The sequence below is a fragment of the Castor canadensis genome, chromosome 7, assembly GCF_047511655.1.
Source record: "Castor canadensis chromosome 7, mCasCan1.hap1v2, whole genome shotgun sequence".
NCBI classification, from domain to species: domain Eukaryota; kingdom Metazoa; phylum Chordata; class Mammalia; order Rodentia; family Castoridae; genus Castor; species Castor canadensis.
In genome coordinates, this window is record NC_133392.1 from 1,443,895 (window position 1) to 1,465,476 (window position 21,582).

Genomic DNA, 21,582 nt, shown 5'->3' on the forward strand with positions numbered 1-21,582 from the left:
CATAGCAGCTGAGGGATGTCCTCAGCTCCTCAGAAAGGAGCAGAAAGTAGGCAGAAGCCACATGGAGGCCCTAGCATCATGTAGGATTCTGGCTGTGTTTCTGTGCTGGAATCAGTCTTTGATTCTCCTAACAGTTCCAGGAGGCATCTCTATTTCACACAAGGAAGAAGTCACTGGCTTCAGGTCTCCTGGCTGGCACATAGTTGAGTAGGTTAATCTCAGCGCTTCAGGCTCCAACCTCCTCACTTCCTTTCAGTCACTCCTCGGGCCACTGGATGCTCTTCCTGAGTGAGTGACATGGCACGCTCTCTACCTTTAAGGATTTCACCGTTGGGGGAGGCAGAGGCACACACTAGAAGGTGCCATTAACACATAGGTGCAACTAACTGCTGGACAGGAAGTGTGTGCTTCTATTCCTCTGGGAAGTCTCTCCAGCTGAGCGCTGTGTGCCTTGGTCACACCAATTCTAGGACTTGATGCAATGCTGATTTGAGTTCTGTCACCTCCCGAAACAGAAGGCTGACAGAAGTTCAAATGGAATCCCTTTTCATGTTCCCAAGCTGACATCAGTGAGAAATGGTGCATGGTGTCACTAAAAGTGTTGTAGGGTTTGGATGTGGTTTGAGTGTCCCTGGAGAAGGGGGCAGTCCATGTGTTGGACATTTGGTTCCTAGCATGATGGTGTTGAGGTGGTGGAACCACAAAGAGGTGGGCCTAGTGTGGGGAGGTGTTGAGGTCACTGGGGTGCTGTGTTGGGAGGAATTAATGTAGCTCCCACAGAACTCAGGTGAGTTCCTGAGACAGGGAAAGTGTTATAAAAACAGCAAGGTTGGCCCCTGGATCCCTCTGGCTTCCTGTCTTACCATGTGACTTCTCTCCCATACACTCCACCATGCCACCATGTTGGTTTGCAGTCAGAGGCCCTCAGCAGCGCCCAGCAGAGGGGGCCACCCCTTCCTGGACTTTCAGCCTCCCAAATGTTGAGTTAATTAACTTCTTTTCTTTATACATTACTGGTCCTCTAATGTTTTGTTACAGCAACAGAACACAGGCTAATATAGGTGTTCACAAAGCACCTCTGGGTTCTCAGTATTTGCCCCAAATTGGGACGTTACCTTTAGGTTTATCAGCAGGAGCACTGGTTTCCCAAGGGGCAACCAGTCTCACTGCACAGGTAAAACTTGCATTTCTCCAAGTGGTGGATGAGCAAAAGCAGGGTCCCGGTAGAACAATGTCACTTAGGAACTTTCAGCAATGCACTAATTTGCAAACTCTCTACTTTCCAATGAATTCTATTTTCACATATCCACTTAGGCCTTGGTTTGTTGATGGGGTAATAAAACATCCTCAGAACTCAGATTGGGAGCCCTCAGGTGGAGGGGAGAAGAAAGGCAGAGAGTAAGACCCAGTGAGTCTTGGCACTTCCTGGCAGGGCTCTGTGGGGCTAGATCTGTACAGGTCCCCAACACCCACTGGGTGAGGGAGCAAATCCCTGGCCTCATTTCTCTTACCTTGTGAGCTTGGTCCAAGGCCTGCTTCCTGTAGTCCAGCTCCTCATCCAGGTAGCCCTTCTGTTTACTGAACAACTCCTGAAACACAAGAAGTCGGGATCCCAGACTCAGGTGTCCAGATCCAGTAATGACAGTGGCAAGAGGCAGGGAGACACCACCAACCTTCTCACTCTCCAGATCTACCATCTTCCGCTGCAGGGCACACTCGGTCTCTTCAATCCGCTGGAGCCACTGGGCAGAGAGAGAGTGAACAGGTAATAGTGAGCTCTAGGGTCACCTACACAGGCACTGGTGCCATCTTCCCTCACCCCCGCCCCGCCCTGGTTCCTTAGAGAAAACCTGGGAGAGGATCAAGGGAGGCCTGGGTCGGGGAGGGAGACGGGGCTGGGTGGGCAGCGCGGCCAGGTGTCCAGGTGTCTAGGACATCTCCTTCCCGCATCTCTCCCAGGAGAGGCAGTTGTTGGTTTGGGGTGCAGCAGGAGCAGACATCTCTGCCAGGAGAGGTGGGTAGACTGACTCCGCAAACTTCTCTTTGCCAGGAATACCCCCTGCTGCTGGAGGTCTGAGGAGGTGCACTGATAACAGCCCGCCAGGTAAGACTGGGCTGGGGCAGGACCAGGAGCAGGTTGGGTGGTGCCCCGAGAGGGGTTCAGCTGGTCTAATAGGGAATGGTGATGGTTTTACAGATTTCACACAGTTTCCCTCCCCTGGGAGGAAGCTGGGGCAATGTCTGGCTGAATCTGCTCTTTACAGAGGTGCAGGGTGGGTTGGCTTGACCTGTGTGTGTCTGTTTTCCCCAGCAGACAAGAGAAGTCCCATAATCCCTGCTCCCAGGAATTGTATTTTCTCTGGGCTGAGCCCAGCCTTCTTCCCATTGTCTGCTTGGTCCCTGTTACCTTTTCAGCCAAGGTCAGGACTGTCCTGGCTTGTATGACGACCACTTGCTCCTCATTGGTCAGATTCTGCACCCAAAAGCAGAACACAGGTATAGTCAGAGGCAGCACCTTTCAGTATGGGGGGAGTGAAGATGGACGGACACAAGAGGGGCTGGGGCTACAGCTAAAATGCCCTCTCTGGACCTCTGATACCCTCTGGCCTTGACCTTGTCCATTCCAGGCACTGTCTACTTCATCCTCTCTCTACTGGAACCTCGAAGGTCTAAGTGGAACAGTGAGGGACTCGGCCAGCAGGCAGCTTTGACTGTATCTCAGAGACAAATGCTCTCCTTTGCTGTCCTGTCCCTGTCCCTGTCTTTGTTTAAAGCCACAGGGAAGATCAAATATAAGTGCCTTGAAATTGTTCTATTCCCCGGTATTCTTTGCCTTTTTTCTGCATGTTTTATTCATGCTTTGTCCCAACAGACCCCTGGTGGTCTTTCTGGGCAGGGTAAGTCTGGTTTTGGAGCAAAATGAATCCCCCCTGATGATGAGGGTACTTGCACGCTTGGACCCTGACTCCCACACATTGGGATCTGGCTGCCTGGTGCCAATTTGCGGGACACCAGGATGGGGGGGGTGGTGAGGCATGAGGAGCACAGACTGAAGTGCTTGCTACACCCCCAGAACTTCCCTGATCTGAAACCAGGTTGCTCAGAAAACCTGTCCCTGCCATTTTTTCCCTATGGACAGGTGCCTCTTGCCATCCCCCCACCTCCAAAGTCAGAGCTGGTGGCCATTGCTGCAGGCACCAAGGGTGGCTCTGCCCTCAGGTGGCTGTACCCTGGGACAGGGGTGGCAGAAGCCTCATCCACTAGGCCCAGTGCTCTTCAGCCCTCCTGCTGTGAAGCTGGCGGCCTTTACCTCTGATGCCTCAGTGCATAGGGTGATGGGTAGAAGAGGTCAAGCAATTGCTTCTGGGGATGGAAGAAATCTACCCGAACTCCGTGAAATGAGATCAAAACTCAGATGTGGTCAGCACAGGCTGCAGGGCCCTCAGTGTCCCTCTTGATGTGCCACCTGGCACATGGAACCCTTAGTGGTTCCATCCTCATGCTTGAGCCTTGAAAGAGTGCCCTCTGCACAGCACCTAAGCCTTGGCTCTTCTTTCCCCAGGGGACCCACCCCTGCAGCTTGGGTGTGGCAGCCCAGATGCTGCATTGGCCTCTGGGCCTCAGCTCCTGAGGACACTGAGGCAGTTGGGAGATGCTCTGGTTTTCAGGTACCCCATGGCAGCAGCCATGGCACTAGCAAGCTCCTGGCTGTGAAGGTGACAGCCACCCGCCTCCCCACAAGTTGGGCCCCTTTGTGCTTCAGGAAGGGACCTGCAGGTGCAGGCTCTATGGAGTGTGGTGCTTGGATCACCAGGTACATTGTAAAACTTGCCCTGAAGCAACTGTACAGTCAGGCCTGAAGGGACACCCCTCAGTCCATTGGCAGGAACTGCCAGTGTTAGACCTAGCCATGTGCCCTCTAGTCTCTAACCTCTGTTCCTGTGCTCTGTAACAGTGACCTCAGAGGCCATGTATGGCTCCAGAGCAGTCACACAGTGGCACACTTGAGTGGACAGCTACAGGGCCAGGAGGAGCTCTGAAGCAGGAGCAGGCAGGACTATCATCCTGATTACATAAGCTCTGACCCTAGGCAGGTGCCTTCTTGGGCCTCAGTTTCTCTAGCTGTGAGTCAGGGGGCATCCAATATAACTCCCAGGAGCCCATGATGCTTAGGGTTGGAGCCCAGATACATTGCATCCACAGTCATCCCTGTTGTGGAGTTGCTGCTTCCACTTATGACCATGATGGAGTCATCAGATCTGGATAAGGGGAAGACACAGCTAGGAGAGCCTCCCTGTGGGGCGCTTTTCCTGACCCTTCTTTCCACTGCTTTCCAGGTGATGGGCAGGTAAGGGTTCCTGCCAGCACTGGGTCCTGTACAGAGGAGGTGGGAGAATGAATGAGCATGGAATGGGTGGATAGAGGATAAACTGAGGAGTGAATGATAGAGGAAGGAGGACGGGTAGATGGATGGGTGGATGGAAGATAGCTAGAGGGCAGAAGATGGATGGGTGGGTGGGTGAATAGGTAGATGGATGCTAGACAGGATGGGTGAATGGAGGATGGATGGATGGATGGGAGATGGATTGGGGTGAAAAATAGAGAATGGAGGATGGAGTGCAGATGGATGGATAGATAATGGAGGAGTGAATGATAGAGGAAGAAGGGTATAAGATGAATGGATAGATAAATGGAGGATGGGTGGATGGATGGACGGAGAATAGAGGACAGATGAAGGGGTGAATGACAGGACGGAAGGAGGGAGGATGGGTGGATGATGCTTGACGAATGGATGTGTGTGAGGATGGTGGATGGAGGATGGGTGGAGAATGGGTGGAGAATGTGTGCAGTGAATGACAGAGGAAGGAGGATCAAGGATGTATGGATGGATGGATGGCACGTGGGATGAAGGAATGCAGTTGCTTTGCCCATTTGGTAATTAATACTCTTTTGAGAAGTTTGTCACGGAAACTGAAACTGTTTAAATGACACCTGGGGATATGGATTCTGCTTCTCTCAAACCAGGGAAGTGGAACTCCCAAAGGTCTTGGGATATCTGAGAGTGAAAATCCCCCATTCCCACTGAGGGGATAGGAGAGCTGAAGGACTGAGAGAGATTTCAGAGGCTGAGAACGTGTGACAGGAAGGACAGTTAGCTGGAGACTAGCGTGTGCACAGGCAGAGGCCCCCGTGGGTACAGGAACGTTGAGACAGGAGGAGATGTGGGCTCTGGGCTTTAGGACAGGTCTTTGGGCAGGGTGGCCTATGGCAGGACTGCAGCGGGGCTTGCAGGGGTCCCTGGGTGACGGACGGCTAGGCCAGGGGTGGTCAGCATGCACAAGTCAGGAGAGCAACATACACTTACAGCGTTATCCCCCAGGGTGTCCAGCTTCTTCATCAGCTCCGTGACCAGGATGTCCTAGGAGACAAACAGAGGGACAGGATGGCATATGAGAGGTAGCCAGGCAGACAGCTGTGGGGAAGTGGCAGGGAAGGGCTTTACCGTGACGCCTTCTGCTTCGCAGTACACCTGGAGAGGGCTCTTCCCGTCCACGAAAGGTGTGTGGTGGAAGTTGATGGCAGGTGACTTCCTCTCCCTCTCCTAAGACAGGGAGCAGAAGGCTGGGCCATTCTCTCCCCATCTCCTCCCTCCATGGAAGGCTGTGCTGGACTTGGGGAACACTAGCCAAGAGCACCCACAAGGAATCAACACAGCACTTCTGAAACAGCCCCAGCGGAGGCCCAGGTGGCAGAAACCTTCCTGGACTTGCCTGAGAAAACTGCCTATGTGTTCACTGACCCCAGATGGGCATATGGAGTCCCGCCTCCATCAAGCCCTGTCCATGTGGGCCAAGCCCAGACCCACTTGCCCATCTGTCAGTGAACCCCAGGGGAAGACTCGGGGGAGAGGCTTCATGGGGCTCTCTCAGGGGAGAGTCACTCATGGGGCTGACAGTGAGCCCTGGAGGACAATGGCTGGTGGTGCTCATGGCCCTCACAGGCAGGGCCACGTGCAGGAGCCCAGGAGGCCACAGAGTGGCTGCGTAGCCTCCTGTTCCAGGGAGATGGGTGGGAGTACTCTGGACTGAGTAGATTTCTTCCTGCTGGACTGAGATGGAGGCCCGGGACTGTGTGAGAGTGACTGGCAGGTCACACCTATTCAGGTCACTTCCTCTCACTGCTGAGTTATCTTCATCATGGAAGGTGAGTACAGTGGTATGACTGCCCACGCTGAGTGTGACCTTCCCCAAGGATGCTTGCCATTCCTCCCTCCTCTGTAGGTCACAGCAGAAGACTTGGGCCAGGGACAGCAGTGGACAAATGAAAGGCACCTGGTTACTGTGTGGCACCCTTGGCCACTCTGAGACTTCTGTGCGGTTGGCATTGTCCCCACCATCTCCACCACAATGTAGCCATGGCCACTGAGGACACTGCCTGGCCACTGAGGCTGCAGGTGGGGAAGTAGACTCTGGCCATTCTGTTTGTTTTCTTTGCTTTTGTTTTCCTTTTGTGATGCTGGGTCCCAGGCTCCCACCCCCAGGTTGTTTCACTTTGCCCAGCTGCCTTGTCTGTCCTAGGAGATGGAGTTTGCTCTAACTTGCTCCTTCCTTTTCCTGCTTGGCCTTGGGGCTCCTGTTCAAAGGCTCATGAGTTCTGAGACCAGTGGGCTCTAGGACCTCTCAGCTCTGGCATCACCTGTGGCCCACACCCTACCTCGAGCTCCAGGATCCTGAACTCCAGCAGCTCGTTCTGGTCTTTTGCGTCTTGAACCTCATGCTTCAGCCGGGCCTCCTCCATCTCCATGTGTTTAATCTGAAAACCAGAAGATGGATGAGGTGAGAAGGGCTCTAGTTCTCTCACTAGAGCCATGTGAGGTCAAATTCCTGGCTTGCTGGACAGCAGACAGCTGGCTGTGGGAATGGCTAACCTGCCCAGAGCTAGCCTTGGAAGCTCAACAGGGTGCATGTGGTCCCCACGCTCAAACTCAGTCCAGCCTGAGTTTTCATGTCCCTTGAGTTCAGGTAAGCCTCCACACCTTGGCTAAATGCAGCAGGGGTAGGGGGGCTGGGTGAAGTAAGCAGGGGAGCCACAAAGCCAGAGAAATAGTGCTAAGTTGAGATGGGGAGGGAAGGGACAGTCAAGGGTGTCCCAGTGGCTCTTGGAGTTCAGGCTCTGACCTCGCTCCAGAACTCATGAGGTCAGGGTGGCCATCAGGGGCAGGCAGCAGCACTCGTCTCCCTAGAGCTGAACCTGGGTGACAAGGGGCCTGCTATGATGCTCGGGACCCAGTGAGATGGGGAGCCTGTCCAGTCACTGCTGCATCCTTCCCCAATGTCAGTTCTTGTACTGCACTGCTGGCTTTGAAGCAGGACGAAGATGTGATCCTGTGCCCATTGCAGCCAGTGAGGAGCACGTGCTTTAAGTGTTCACGTGAGCATCTGTACGTGCATACAGTATTTAAGTGGACATGTAAGTGTGCTTGGGTTTAAGTGCACACACGGGCATTTGCATGCCAGCTGAGTGTGCACAAGCTACAAGTGAGTGTCTGCAAAAGTGCACACGAGTATGTGTGTGCACCTCACTAGCACATGGTGATGACAGGGTCTCCTAATCCAGCTGAGGCCCCCACTGGCTTTCCTACCTCTGAACTCATAGCCACCCCCACCTTTGGCCTCATTCCACACCACCTGCTCCTACAGTTCTCAAGTCCTACCCTCCCCACTTAGGAGGGTCTTAAACTGCCCAGGGTAATCTGACAAATTACCCACAGCCTAAGGCCTTCAATGCTGTGAAACCCCTCTCCAGTCCAGCCCATAGAACGGGCTGAATCACAGGCAGGGAGTGTTAGAGGCACACGCTCAGTGATGTAAGTCACTCTTCTCCTTGTCTGTGCAAGCCTTGGGAACGGTGTGGTGACCCCAGAGGAGAAGCTCAGAAACTAATAAAGACAGCCTGGCTGTATCCCATATCTTCAGACCCACTTTAATCAGATAAGAGATTCCAACAAAGAAGGCCTAGCTGGGGGAAGGGCAGGAGGTAATAGCACTCTTGGAGGTTCTTCTCATCCGGGGGGCTGAGAATCCATGTCTGGGGCTACCACCAGGTGCAGCCCTGGACGAGTGTGGAAAACATAATTGTTCAGTGAGAAACAAAAGCCCAGGTTCCTGTGAATGTTCTCTGAGGACGTCCAGCCTCTGCAATGGACTCTGTCCCCTGACCCACACAACTTCCATTAGGATGGTTCCAGGGGTTTTGAAAGGACAGCTCTTTCAGATAAGATAGGGTGTGTTCAGGGTGGTATGGCCATAGACAGAACAGTTCTTTCAAACGGCTCTCTAACCATCCCCACCCATCAGAGCCCATCAGCCCAACAGAGCATCACACAGGGTTCTGCCAGACCTGGGAAGACAAGAGGCCGAAGGGAGCCAGCAGGCCAGGACTCCTACAGACTCCCCCAGAATGAGCCATACAAAGGCTCAGAACCTGTGCCCAAGCCCAGGGGCCACCTTGCACCCCACGAGCACAGGGGAGTCTGGTCGGACTCTCGCATGGGGCTGGGATGTACCTTTTCCACAAGTTCTTGATTTCTTCGATACAGTGCTTGCTTCTCCTCAATCCACTTCATATCCTCAAAAATAGAATTGAAACAAATATATGAATACCCTGCAGGATTGCTTGTAAAGTCACATCCAAGTTGTGACAGGACAGGGCAGAGGACAGCAACTCCCTGCTTACAAAGCTGCCACCTCATGACAGCTTGTGGTGCACAGCATCTCCTTTGCGGCTCCTGGACAGACAGCCTGTGGAAGCAGCCCTCCTTCAGGACAGCATCTTGAGGGTATCATGGGCTACCACATCGATGCCACTCCAGGCCCAGGTCCTCGGGCCAGGTGTCCAGTGGCACATAGTGTGCAGGGGACCCTGACACAGAGCCATGGACGGCTCAGGCTAGGTGGGAGAGCAGGGGGTCTTAGGCAAGTGGGGGAGAATGGGACACTCAGGGTGGAGTACTGTCCACTTCACACTCAGGACATGTGGGCAGACGGTGGGGTTTGTGCTCTGTCAAAGATGTGTGGATACCTCCTGACCCCACCTCAAGGTCTGTTGAGAGGAAGTCCTATGTCCTTGGCACACCTCCTCCTCCTTGATGCCCTCAGGCCCAACCCTCCACCACTCGCATTTAACTTAAAGCACAGTGGGAGGAGGGTTGGTTGTCTAAGACCCCGGCTGCATTGCACACGTCTTCCCCGAGAAGTCACCTGAGGAGGTGTGGTCAAGTCTGCAGGACTCTGCAGATGAAGGACATCTTCTTATCCTCCTCCCCTTCTAGCCCCCAACCTCCCTGGCCACTTTTCTTCCAGGAGGTGAGCATGTAGGATGCCACCTTGACATCAAATGGAGTCTTGGGAGTGCCCCCTCCTGTGACAGCTGGCCAAGGCACCCGCTGCTCTGCCAGGGACTCAGGAGGTGCTGTTAGAGCACTGTCACCACAGGCCCATTGCTGGAGGACCAGGAGTGAGCACCAGTCAAACCTGTGTAGGACAAGTAAACTGGCAGGTGCCATGGTGCTGGGTTCTAGGGTGTTGCAAAGGTGGCATGGTCACTGCCTTTAGCGTCCTCTTGTCTGTCCATCTAGCCGCCATGTCGAGGACCACAATGGGCCAGGCACTAGAGCTGGTGGGGTGAGCTCGCACAAGTTGTCCCCACCCCACACAGCCATGTCCAGAAGTTCAGAGGGGATACGCAGGCTCAAGGTCACAGGGACAGATGCTTCCATAGACCCAAAGAACCCAGAAGTGGTGGTTGTAGTCGGGAAGAGGGAAGCGATGACATCTCCTGGCAAAGCACCTTGGGCTGCCCATTCCACTGGAAGGATGGGTGCCTGGGAGCCCAGGATCAGGAAATCCATGGCTTCTGCTGTAACAGCTTGAGGCTTTTCCCTCTGGGGTCTGCAGTGGGGCTATAGGGCCTGAATCCTGGTCCTGACTTGGAGGACTGGTGATCAAGCCCTGCAGAGGGCCTGTCCCATGGTCAGGTAGATTCTTTGTGCTCATGGGTTGCCATGGAATTCCTTCTGGTTTTAAGAGCTTTCATTGCAGTGTGATGCACACTTTAGCTAATGACTCTTTTTCTATGTCCATGTCCTCCTAAAGAGGAAACTTGGCAGCCCCAAGTGCCAGGCTTCTCTCAGTACCCCTCCCCAATGGGGTGGTGGACACAGGGCCCTAAGTGCCTGGAGGAGCTCACCTGCCCCTGCTCTGCCAGTGCCTTCTCCAGGTCCTCCACCCGCGTCTGTGCTCTCTGCACTTCTGCTTGCAACTGCTCACGGGTCTGTAGGGCGGGAAGAAGGATTCATCAAATTTTCTCTAATAGCCAGGACAGACAGACATGCCCACAGGGATGCAGGCTGCAGAGGACTCTGTCTCAGGTCCTGTTAATTGGGAAGTGACCTTTGAAAGGGATGCTTTCTAAGAAAGAACTTTGAGCCTGTGTAAGACAAGTGATCTCATGTCTGTGGATTACTCTGAGAGCTTCACCCTTGCTTACAGGTGTGAAGGAGCTGGCAAGGATGCCTGGGCCCTGTGTGTGCTCAGCCTTGTCGGTGCTGGCCAGACGGGTTTGACTGAGTCTCTGTGGTGACACAGGACACACTGAGGGCTGAGTAGATCTTCAGAAGCCAGCAAGACTGCCACCCATGGCTCAGGGCCTCTGCTGCTCTCGGGTTCACTGCCTTTTCTGCATCTTGTGCTCCTCACCCAACAGAAATTTTCTTGGAGCCTGTCCTTTGGACAAAAAGCTCCCTGTATTACAAGTCAGCCCTCTGCTTGTAAAGTTGCTCTTAGGAGCTGCCAGGTTTCCAGGGGGCTGGTGCTACTCTCTCTTGATGTAGTTTGCTCTTGTGAGGTGCACGCCACGGGCATTTACCCCATGGGCTATACCTGCTCTCTTCTGGTGTACCTTCCCGAGTAAATTGGTGTAAGCATGGGGACAGCCAGGCACAATGGTTGAAGTCCATCACCTTGGGAGGACAGGGCTGAATGTGCAGCCTGTGGTGGGGCCCACTGAACTCTGGTCCCTAGCCTTAGGGGGATCTTGGGCAGGGGCTATATCTAACATTTTTCTTCCTCTGAGAGTTGTGCAAAAAAGAAATTTAAGTAAAAAAAGCCAAAGAAGGAACACATAAAAGTCCCCTTTTATGCAGATAAACATCCTTTCCATTTTTATCTCTGCTTTTCAAGCCAGAGGAGGGAAAACACCTCCTGGTCCAACCCCTGCGAGCAATGAGAAGGGCGCTCTCTTTTGGTTTTCACAACATGTGCCCTCAGCGAGACTCCCAGGAAGCAGGAGTAGACCCCATCCAGGTCAGCAGGGAGTCAAGTGGCCTCCTGGGGCAGCTGGAGGACGAGAAGTCTGCTGTCATAGTCCCCCCCTTTTAATGGTACATCCTCCACCTAGCCTTCAAACCACGTTGCAGAATCCCTTGATGGTGATGCCCCTTGCCCTGCAGGGCAGGTAGGCAGTGTGGAGCCAACTGCACCCACACCCCACAGCTGCCCATTCAGGAGAATCCCTCACTTCCCCAGGAAGCGGCCTACTGGTGTGCCAGCCACAGCTCCTACGGTAGCTGCCCCTGGGAAGCAGCAACCATGTGGCCTGGTGCCAGCACAGCCTTTAGCAGCCAGCAGAGGGCTCCCACCAGCCCCGCCTGCCAGCCTTGCCTGGATGGATGCTGCCCGTGGCCCAGGGTATGTCCAAGAAAGTGGAGAGGAGGGGCATACACTGGCCCCAGGGACCTGCTCCGTGAGGACCAGGAAAAGGAAGGCACAGCATTTTGAGCTCAATATTTTTGGGGTGAATGAAAAATCTTAGCAAGTTCAAAAACCAAGCTTGAATGCTACCCTTCGCCCATCTCTTGCCTCCAATCAGGAGCGTCCCATGGGGCAGGGGTAGCTTCATCTTAGGGGCTGCAGGCCCCATGCACCAAGCCACAGCCCCTGCAAAGGGAAGGGTCAGCAGATACTTCTGTCTCTCTCTCTTTCTCGTACTGGGGATTGAACCCCTGCTTGCTAAACAGGCATGCTACCACTCGAGCCACCCCCAGCCCAGATGTGTCTCTTCCAGGACCCTCACCCACATATGGGTTGGCACCACCCAGACTAGTCCCATCCCCAGACCAGGGATGACCCAGCCACAGGCTCCACAAATACTGGTTTCTAATGGCCTCAGTGAGCATCATCCAGGATCAGAAGTAACTGCAGGAGAGAAGGAGCTCAGCCAGAAAGTTTGGGCAAGCGCAGTGTCCCTGCCAGGGCCACAGGGGGCAAGCGGGAAGGAGCTGAGCGGGAGCCGGAACATGGCGGAGTAGAAGTCATTTAGACCTTAACTTCTCGCTCTGCATCCAGCGTCCCTCCGACCTGCTCCTGTAGCAAGGCGTAGGCTCGCTGCAGTGCCTGGTACTCCATGGTCAGCTGCCGGAACCTCAGCTCTGTCTCCTCCTTGGCCATGCCCTGGAGAGGCACACGGGCGCCGCACATGCACACAGAGAGATGCAGCGTTAGCTCCACACCACAGCAGCACCCCAACAGCTGGGGCTCCCACTCTTCCCACTGAGGTCGAATGGAGGGTCTTTCCAGCTGCTTGAGGAGGGAACACTCTGCAGCATGCAGGGAGGGGCAACTACTGGGCACTCAGCACTGTTTAGAGAGAGGTTTCTCTAGAGGTGACCCCTGAATCCCTGGGATGGATGGCTGAGTTGGCCATGATGAGATCCAGGTGCACCAGTGGCCAGGGGCTTGCTGGGGCTCCTATTTGCCAGCAAGGATGTCCTGACCAAGTAGACTCTCCACTGCTGACCGGGGAGGGAGCTGGGCTTTCTGCAAGGAGCACAGGGACCTAGGCCAGGTACTTGATCCTAGGTCCATTTGCCTCAGGCCTGTCCATCTCAGGCTCACTGCTACAGGCTCACCCCAAGGATGGGTCCATCTAGCTGTGAGGACACCTGCGGCCCCGTCCAGAAGGCAGGAGCAGATGGGTCTGCTGCTGCCTTGAAAGAGTCCACTGGACCCTGGAGTTGTGAGGATGCCATGTTCAGGAGTGATCAAGCCCAGAAACCCTGCCTGGCCCCACCTCCACTGCCTCTGCCCACTTCCTGAGGCTTGCTAGCAGTGTCTGTCCTATGACGTCTTCGATTTCTGATCAGGTCCATGGCTTTCGGGCCATTTCCCCATGTCTGCCAGGAAAGCTCCATGTGTAACTTCACCCCAGGGCCTGGCCAAGGCCATGAACTGCCTGTCATTCTCTGTCCACAGCCACAGGTCTGGGTCAGCCAGACTAGTCCCCACACTGCCAAACCCTGGCCCCTCCTCTGGGGGCTGAGATGGCTACTGGACATGAGGGTGGAAGGTAGGAACACCTAGTGTTTTTACCAAAGTTCCTCTGAAAGTCCCAGAGGTCCTGATGTGCCCCTGACATGGGACCACCCTTTCTTGAGGAGGGTGGAGAGTACCCCATACCTTTATGCAAACGGGTTTAAGCTCCATGCTGGGGAGCGAGTGTGACCGGGCATTGGAAGCGCCCACATGGCCAAGCAATGCAGAGGCATTTCTTACCATGCAAAAGTGAGGAGTACTGGGTTGGCTGGCTAGTGGGGGTCTACTAAGGAGCAGGGTTCACAGGGGATCTCCACCCTGCCTCATAGTCTACACTGCCTTGATGTCCCCCAGAGGCCAAAAGTCCCAAAACTACTGTGGGATACCCAAGTTACCTCCTCCAGGTCGTCATCTGGGGTGCATGGGGTCTGGTCTGTCCTGTCAGTTTGATAAGAGATGGAAGAACCATCGGATTCCAGGGAAGCTTCTTCGTCATACCCAAAGAAGGTCTCCACGACAACAGGCTTCTGGCCAAAATGCAATGTGTTAAGGCAAACCCGGTCAGCTTGGCCAACAGCCCTCGGCCTTTTCCTGCCTCCTCTTCATGTTGCTCCATGGGAGCAATGGCTGAGAAACTGTCTTCACACAGCATGGCCCCACCCAAAATGCACCTGCCAACTGTCTGTGTGCTAACTGCCCCTGGGGTTGCAGCTAGGGCTGTCCTCTCACAGGCTAAGATGGTGGCCTGCATGTGAGCAACTTAGTGTTATGGAGCAGGGCTGGGGGAGGGCAGGGTAGAAAGTGGCCTGGCCACCAGGCAATCTTGTGGATAAGTGGAGTTGACCTTCTTACACACTGAGCTAACCCAGGGCTGACAGTGAGCCCACCCTGCTCACTTTACAATCACACATTTCTGTTGTGTTTTTATAAATATCAGTCCTCGACAGATTAGATGACAAACAAAATGGGTCCCCCACCAACTAGTTTGAGAGGTTCTGCCTTCAGGGACCCCCAAGCTTCCCTCACACCTGCCTTCAAAAATCTTAGGTTTCATAATTTAGGTTTTAGAAACATTACAAAATCCAAAGGCTGGTCATCCTCTCTCCATCACACTTGGGTCCCTTCCTTCCTTCCTTCCTTGGTTGACTCTGAATCAGCAATTGGCCATTGGGGGTCATTGTCTCTCTGCTAGACCCTCCTGCAGAACCTTCCAGGGAAGCTCCCTCCTGGGTCCCAAGAGCACCGTTACTGGTCTCTCTTTCCCACATTCTTCCCAGGCACCTGCATCTTCTGTTATCCAGCCATACAAGGCTCTAAACTGTTCTCCCCCATGCTGACTGTCACCTACTGCTCCAGCTGACTGACCATCTGACCTCACTGAGTTGAGCCCTGACCTCTTTGAGAAAGGCCTTCCCTATACCCCAGCCTTTTCCTAGGCTTCTCTACAGAAATATCCAAAAAGTAGGCAAATGGAATAATCACAAACTTGAGGCTCTTTCACCAAATTTCAAACAAAATTTGAAATTTTGTTTGATAATCAAAATCTTGTTTGATTATCCAACTTCAACCATACCAGTGGCCTGGCCTCCTCCTGTGGCCCCAGGTTCAGCTCTTTTATGTTTCAGATCTCGCTGGTCAGTGCCCACCACAAGCTAGAGACCTCGGCAGCTCAACTCTAGATTTCTTGTCCTAGGCGCCTTTATTCAATGGTGCCTTCAGGAAAGTTCCAAACACCCGTGAAGCCTCGTCCTCTCCTGCCAGCCTTTCTAAGGGCCAGACAAACCACAGTCTGTGCCTGAGCCCTGCGGAGTGTTTGAAAACCACACTCATGCACCATGCAGAAAACAGGAGACACAGCAGTCCTTTGGGATTGTCTCCAAAAGCTTCCTAAATAAAAATCATAGGCTTATCAAAAAGGATGGTACCCCAGAGAAAGTCTCCTAGGTCTTCAAATTTCCCAGGGACACAGGTCTGCATGTGGGGCTCATATTGGACCTGTGTGGGGACCATGGACACAGGCTGCTGCAGCCTTCACAGAGGGTCAGGAACAGTTTGATGGTGGACCAGACCTGTGGGGTGTGGAGCCAAGTCAGGACTAACGACCCCAGGCTGTGCCAGGTGGCAGGCTGGCTGTCCTTGGAGCTATGAACCCCTCACAGACATGGAATTCAAGGTCCTACATAGGACAGAGGACACTGGTGTCCTGTAGCTCCCTGCTCTTCTTCCTTCTTATTAATACTATTTTCGTTCCTGTGAGTCCACGGGAATTAAAAGAAAAGAGGCTGGGCTTTTACACTGTCAAGGAGGAAATCCAAGTGTGACAGTGCTGGTTTGGGGCTCTGAATGTAGGGTGGGGAGTCCAGGTGTGGCCACAGCTGGACTGTTGAGCTGTCTATACATACTAACCTCGTGAACTGGCCAGAGTGCAACTTCTAGAACCAGATTCACCAATCTTCATCACAGCTGTGGAACCCCCAACTGCTTCCCCCACATGCCCAGAGATGGAGGCTGTGACAGGCACCGCCCCCCCTTAGCCAACTTTGTCTAAACTCAGAATTCCCAACAGATGAGTGACATAACAGTCTGAGCTATGAAGGCAAGCTTACCTGTTATTTGTAAAAGTTGTAAAACCTTAGAGCACATTTTCAAGATTGCTTGAATTTGGTGTCCCTCAGACTGAAGCCCCAATAAGCCTCAAATAAACAATTGTTCTTTGTTCTGATCTCAGTTGACAAAATTTAAAATCATAAACGGACCGTTTACTTTGAGTCCTATTTTGGTTATTTCAGAGTAACAATTTTTAGAAGTAATAGAATTATTTTCTGTTCATCTGCAAAGGAAGATTACTCACCCCTGTTACAAACTCCCACTGTACATTCACTGCACACTGACATTTCCTCCTTACCTTGGGGAGTTTTGCCATTTTCTTTCTTTGTTTCCGGTATCTTAACAGCTTGTCACGTTCCTGCAGAAACCAGTGGGAAAGGTTTTTCAAGTAGTCGAACAGCTCCACTGGTTTCAAATGCACTCTTAATGTTTCCATGTTACCACATGGACTGATGCAGAAGGTGGCCTCAGGCCTGGTGGGATTTTGCTGTGATCTTAAGTGCACAGAGCCGGGGGTGGCTCTTCTCCACCAAAGTGAGTGAGCCCCCGTGTAGGTCGACTCCAAGCTCACTGCCCTCAGTCGCCCATGGGCTCCCCTTCAGCTTGGAGGGAAATGGGAAGAACTAGACATTGGAGGAGGACAGATGGCCCAGGCTGCTCCCGCTCTGTAGAAATGGTGTCCTCCCTTGTGGTGACGCAACTCCTGACACTACAAGAGGCCAGTGCCTGCTTTGCTGCGGGGAAACTAACTACCCTGCATTTTCACAGTGACAAGAGTGATTCAGCCAGGCCAAGACCACCTATCCATGCTGCCAGGAGCAACCCTCTGGTGGGTGAATGGGCAGCCACCTGACCGTGGGCTTTAGGAAGTAAACAGAATAATCATCAGAGCTGCACTGTTTCATCTGGGCACCTGCCGCTTTTCCTGGCTCCTGTCTGACCCCAGCCACAGGCTTTCCATCACTACTGTAAAGCCTTGGTCAGGGGGGACTGTGGTAACAATGTCCACCCAGGACTGCTGCAGCCACTCTGTCTAGGCTATAAGGAAGCAGCAGCACAGAATGGGGCCATGCACACACACAGGCCAAGGGGAGTAGGAGTAAGGACAGAGACACTGATTGGTACTTACTAACACGCTCTTCACGTAGCCAGCAGTTTCCAGGGTCTAGGGAAAGAAAACAGCATGTCATGGAATTGACCGTGTGCATCTTGGTCTGCAGGGACTGACAGAGCCTTGGATCTCTGCACTTCATCTGCAAATCAGGTTGCCTGCAGAGTCCTTGGAGCCATGCACTCACTGCCTTCATGGTCCTTCTTCCTATCCTAAGCACAGTCCTTTCTCCCATCCCAAGCCCATCCACAGAGGGCTGCAGACTTCCCGAGCACCAGGAGCCTGTTCATGGTGGGTGGGCCTTTCCCTCACTCAGAGCAGGAGGAGGAGGACTTTTGAAGACTGCGGTAATGTTTTCAAAAAACTTGACCAAGACATTGTCCTCAATCATCCCTGTTCAGATTGATGATCACTACGGGAACTGAGATCCCATCTCACAGCCTGGGGGTTAGAGGTCTTCCTGTTCTAGCTCTTGTCACTTTGGGGGCAGCTTTAGTCATTGCAAAAGACCAGCCAGTGACAGAGAGGGGCACTGCTGTTCTGCTGCTGCCTTCCAAAGGACACAGAATGGTTGAAGGCAGCTTGTTGTGAAAGACCTCAGCATGGACTCAACCAGGATCCCAAGAGAAGCAGAAGTAGCTCTACACAAGTTATTGGAGATTTTCATGAAGCATGACTTGCAAACCTGTGCTAGGATACAGGGAGTCCTGGCGTACAGTGGTGAAATGGGTTTCACAGTGGTCCCCCAAAAGATGTGTACACACCTAAACCCCAGAACCTATGAATGGGACTTGATTTGGAAACAGGGTCTTTTCTGTTGTAGTTAAATAAAGGAGAAATTCCAAGATGGTGGCTAGAGGGAGGAAGCAGAAAGCGAGCCTCCTATAGTGAAATCTTCGAGAGACGCTGGGGACACACTTTGCAGGCATAATCACCGAGAAAAGGCATAACTTTGACCCCTCCACATCTCCAGCCGGCGCAGAGAATCTCCACTTCACGTTAAACGGAGAACCGAGGAGGCCCCCGGGCCGCCAGTGGCCGGCGCCCATACGGCTTGGGAAGACGCGGACCAGGTGAGCTTCGCGGTACCGCGGTTCCCCCACAGACAAGCCTGGGCCAGAGCAGCATAGCCCCCTGGACAGACTGACCTCCACCCGGGAGAAAAAGAGAAACTGAGTACTAAGCAATAAGAACAGTTAAGACACGCTGGAAAGAGGGTGGGGCGCCCTGAGCGCTGAAGATTGGGGGAAGGGAAGCCTTCCCGGGACTGTAAATAAACCAGCCGGGCGGGCCGGAGAGGCTCTGGCGGGAGCGGGGCGCACCAGCAACCAGGAGCGGGGACGCTTGTGAGAGGAGGGAAGACCCACTTCCCACGTGAACTGTAAATAAACACGCAGGCCTGACAACGCGGGGCAGTGTCGCCTTTCCCAGTGCTTGGAAAGGGAAAAGCCTGTAGCAGAGGCCCCCCTCCCCCGGCACAGGAGAACTCTGAGCAAACAAAGCCTGTGGGACCAGGTGAGTGCTAAACTCACCCCAGAGATCTGCATAAATAACGCCCGCCAGCTACAGGCTGAGAGCAGCAGGCAGGCAAGCCACAGTTGCAGTACCACTCTCAGAACTGCCTCCAGACGCTTTTTTTTCTTTTTCTCCCTACCTTTGATGAGAGAACAACCGAATTACACCTGCAAGCCGAAAAACTTACTGAAACTGTATTGCGTTTGAACTGGGGACACTTGGTGGGGCTTTTTTTTTTTTTCTTCTGTGTGTGTGTGAGTGTAGTTTTGTTCTACTTTATGCATCCCCTTTGATGAGACAACTACAGAACAACATCTGAGGCACCAACTCCAGGACTGGAGATTGAGACGGACATCCAAATTATTAAGACTGAAATTGCATTGCATATAAACTTGGAAGTTTTTTGGTTTTTTGGTTTTTTTTGTTTTTTTTTAATTTTCTATTTTCCATTTTATTTTAATTCATTTTTATAAATAGATATTACTTTCATATACTTATTTTTTATTTTTTTTATCTTTGATTTTCAATCCTCTCTCTGTCACTCTATTGTCTGTTCAGCTTACTGTCGATTAGTACACTAACACTCCCTGTTTATACCTTTGAAACTCTCTTGTCTGATACCTTGTTCTGCTTTCTCCCTCTTGTCTGTATATTTGTTTTCCCCTTTTCTTTAACTTCTTGCTTTCCATCTCAGCTCACTCTTCCATTCTCAATATTACCATTGTTATTATTACAAGCTAGAAAATACTTAATTACACACAGTACAGGGACAGTAACAACACCAAGGACAATGACAGGAAGACAGAAAAAACAAGGAAACCAGTTTCCCCACAGCAAAAAATTAGTACAGGAACCAGAGGGGAATGAAGAGAACAGAAACTCAGAGCCAGACTCCAACAAAATGAAGATAAACTAAGCCAAAGGACCCAATGAAGCCTACAAGAATAATTTAAAAGAAGACATACTACAAGTACTCAATGAGAATTTTATAGAGATGATACTGGATAGGGTCAACCAAAATGTACAGGAGACACTCAAGAAATTCCAAGACAATAAAAATAGAGAATTTGAAAAAGCAAAAGAAGAAATAAAGGAAACCATAGAAGCACTGTATAAACACCAAAGTGAAAGAGAGAACACAATGAATAAATGGATAAATGAACTCAGGACAAAAATAGACAACAATAAAGAAGAAAACAGCCAGGATATAGAAAACCTCAGAAAAAAGAACGAAACAGAACTGCAAAACAAAACGGAAGGCCAATCCAGCAGAATAGAACAAACAGAAGACAGAATCTCAGAACTTGAAGATGAAATGGTAATTAAAGGAAAAACTGAAGAACTACTAATTAAACAACTCAAGACCTGTGAAAAGAAAATGCAAGAACTCACCGACTCCATCAAAAGACCAAACTTGAGAATCATGGGCATCGAAGAAGGAGAAGAGGTGCAAGCGAAGGGAATGCGTAATATATTCAACAAAATAATAACGGAAAATTTCCCAAATCTAGAGAAAGATATTCCCATACAAATGCAAGAGGCCTCCAGGACACCAAACAGACCAGATCAAAATAGAACTACTCCACGACATATCATCATTAAAACAACAAGTTCAGAAACTAAGGAAAGAATATTGAAGGCTGCAAGAGAGAAAAAACAAGTAACATACAAAGGTAAACCCATCAAAATCACAGCAGACTTCTCAACAGAAACATTAAAAGCAAGAAGAGCGTGGGGTGAGATCTTCCGGGCACTGAATGAAAATAACTTCAACCCCAGGATACTCTACCCAGCAAAGCTATCATTCAAAATAGATGGAGCAATAAAAGTCTTCCATGATAAGCAGAAACTAAAACAATATGTGACCACAAAGCCACCATTACAAAAGATTCTGCAAGGGATCCTGCACACAGAAAGTGACACCCAACTTAACCATGAAAAGGCAGGCAGCACCAAACCACAGGATAAGAAAAAGCAAGACAGTAGAGAGTAACATCAAGTTAGGTACACACAATCAAACCTTCAAACAACTAAGACAACTAAATGGCAGGAATCACCACATACCTATCAGTACTAACACTTAATGTTAATGGACTTAATTCACCCATCAAAAGACACCGTTTGACAAAATGGATTAAAAAAGAAGATCCAACAATTTGTTGCTTACAGGAGACTCATCTCACCGACAGAAATAAGCATATGCTTAGGATGAAAGGCTGGAAGAAGATTTACCAAGCCAATGGCCCCCGAAAACAAGCAGGAGTAGCAATACTTATCTCTGACAAAGTAGACTTCAAACCTACATTGATCAAACGAGATAAAGAAGGACATTCCATACTAATAAAAGGGGAAATAGACCAAAAGGAAATAATAATCATCAATCTGTACGCACCCAATGTCAACGCACCCAATTTCATCAAACATACCCTGAAAGACCTAAAAGCATATATAAACACCAACACAGTGGTTGTGGGAGACTTTAACACTCCATTATCATCAATAGATAGGTCATCCAAACAAAAACTCAATAAAGAAATCCAAGATCTAAAATATGCAATAGATCAAGTGGACCTAGTAGATGTCTACAGAACATTTCATCCAACCTCTACACAATATACATTCTTCTCAGCAGCCCATGGAACCTTCTCCAAAATAGATCATATCCTAGGGCACAAAGCAAGCCTCAGCAAATATAAGAAAATAGAAATAATACCATGCATACTATCTGACCACAATGCAGTAAAAGTAGAACTCAACAACAAAAGTAAAGACAAAAAACATGCAAACAGCTGGAAACTAAATAACTCATTACTTAATGAAGAATGGATCATCGATGCAATAAAAGAGGAAATTAAAAAGTTCCTAGAAGTCAATGAAAATGAAAACACAACCTACCAGAACCTATGGGACACAGCTAAGGCAGTCTTAAGAGGAAAGTTTATAGCCATGAGTGCATATATTAAAAAGATTGAAAGATCC

General features: G+C 51.2%; 1 protein-coding gene across 1 annotated transcript in view; it reads right to left on the reverse strand.

Moving 5' to 3' along the window:
- The window catches only part of Jakmip3 (Janus kinase and microtubule interacting protein 3), a 131,747-nt gene that overhangs the window by 21,578 nt on the left and 88,587 nt on the right, over positions 1-21,582 (reverse strand). Inside the window, 12 exon segments of the mRNA XM_074078032.1 lie at positions 1,512-1,589; positions 1,674-1,742; positions 2,408-2,473; positions 5,366-5,419; positions 5,504-5,602; positions 6,715-6,813; positions 8,567-8,629; positions 10,249-10,332; positions 12,381-12,509; positions 13,766-13,894; positions 16,276-16,335; positions 17,107-17,142. Of these exon segments, the coding sequence (XP_073934133.1) occupies positions 1,512-1,589; positions 1,674-1,742; positions 2,408-2,473; positions 5,366-5,419; positions 5,504-5,602; positions 6,715-6,813; positions 8,567-8,629; positions 10,249-10,332; positions 12,381-12,509; positions 13,766-13,894; positions 16,276-16,335; positions 17,107-17,142 (966 nt within the window).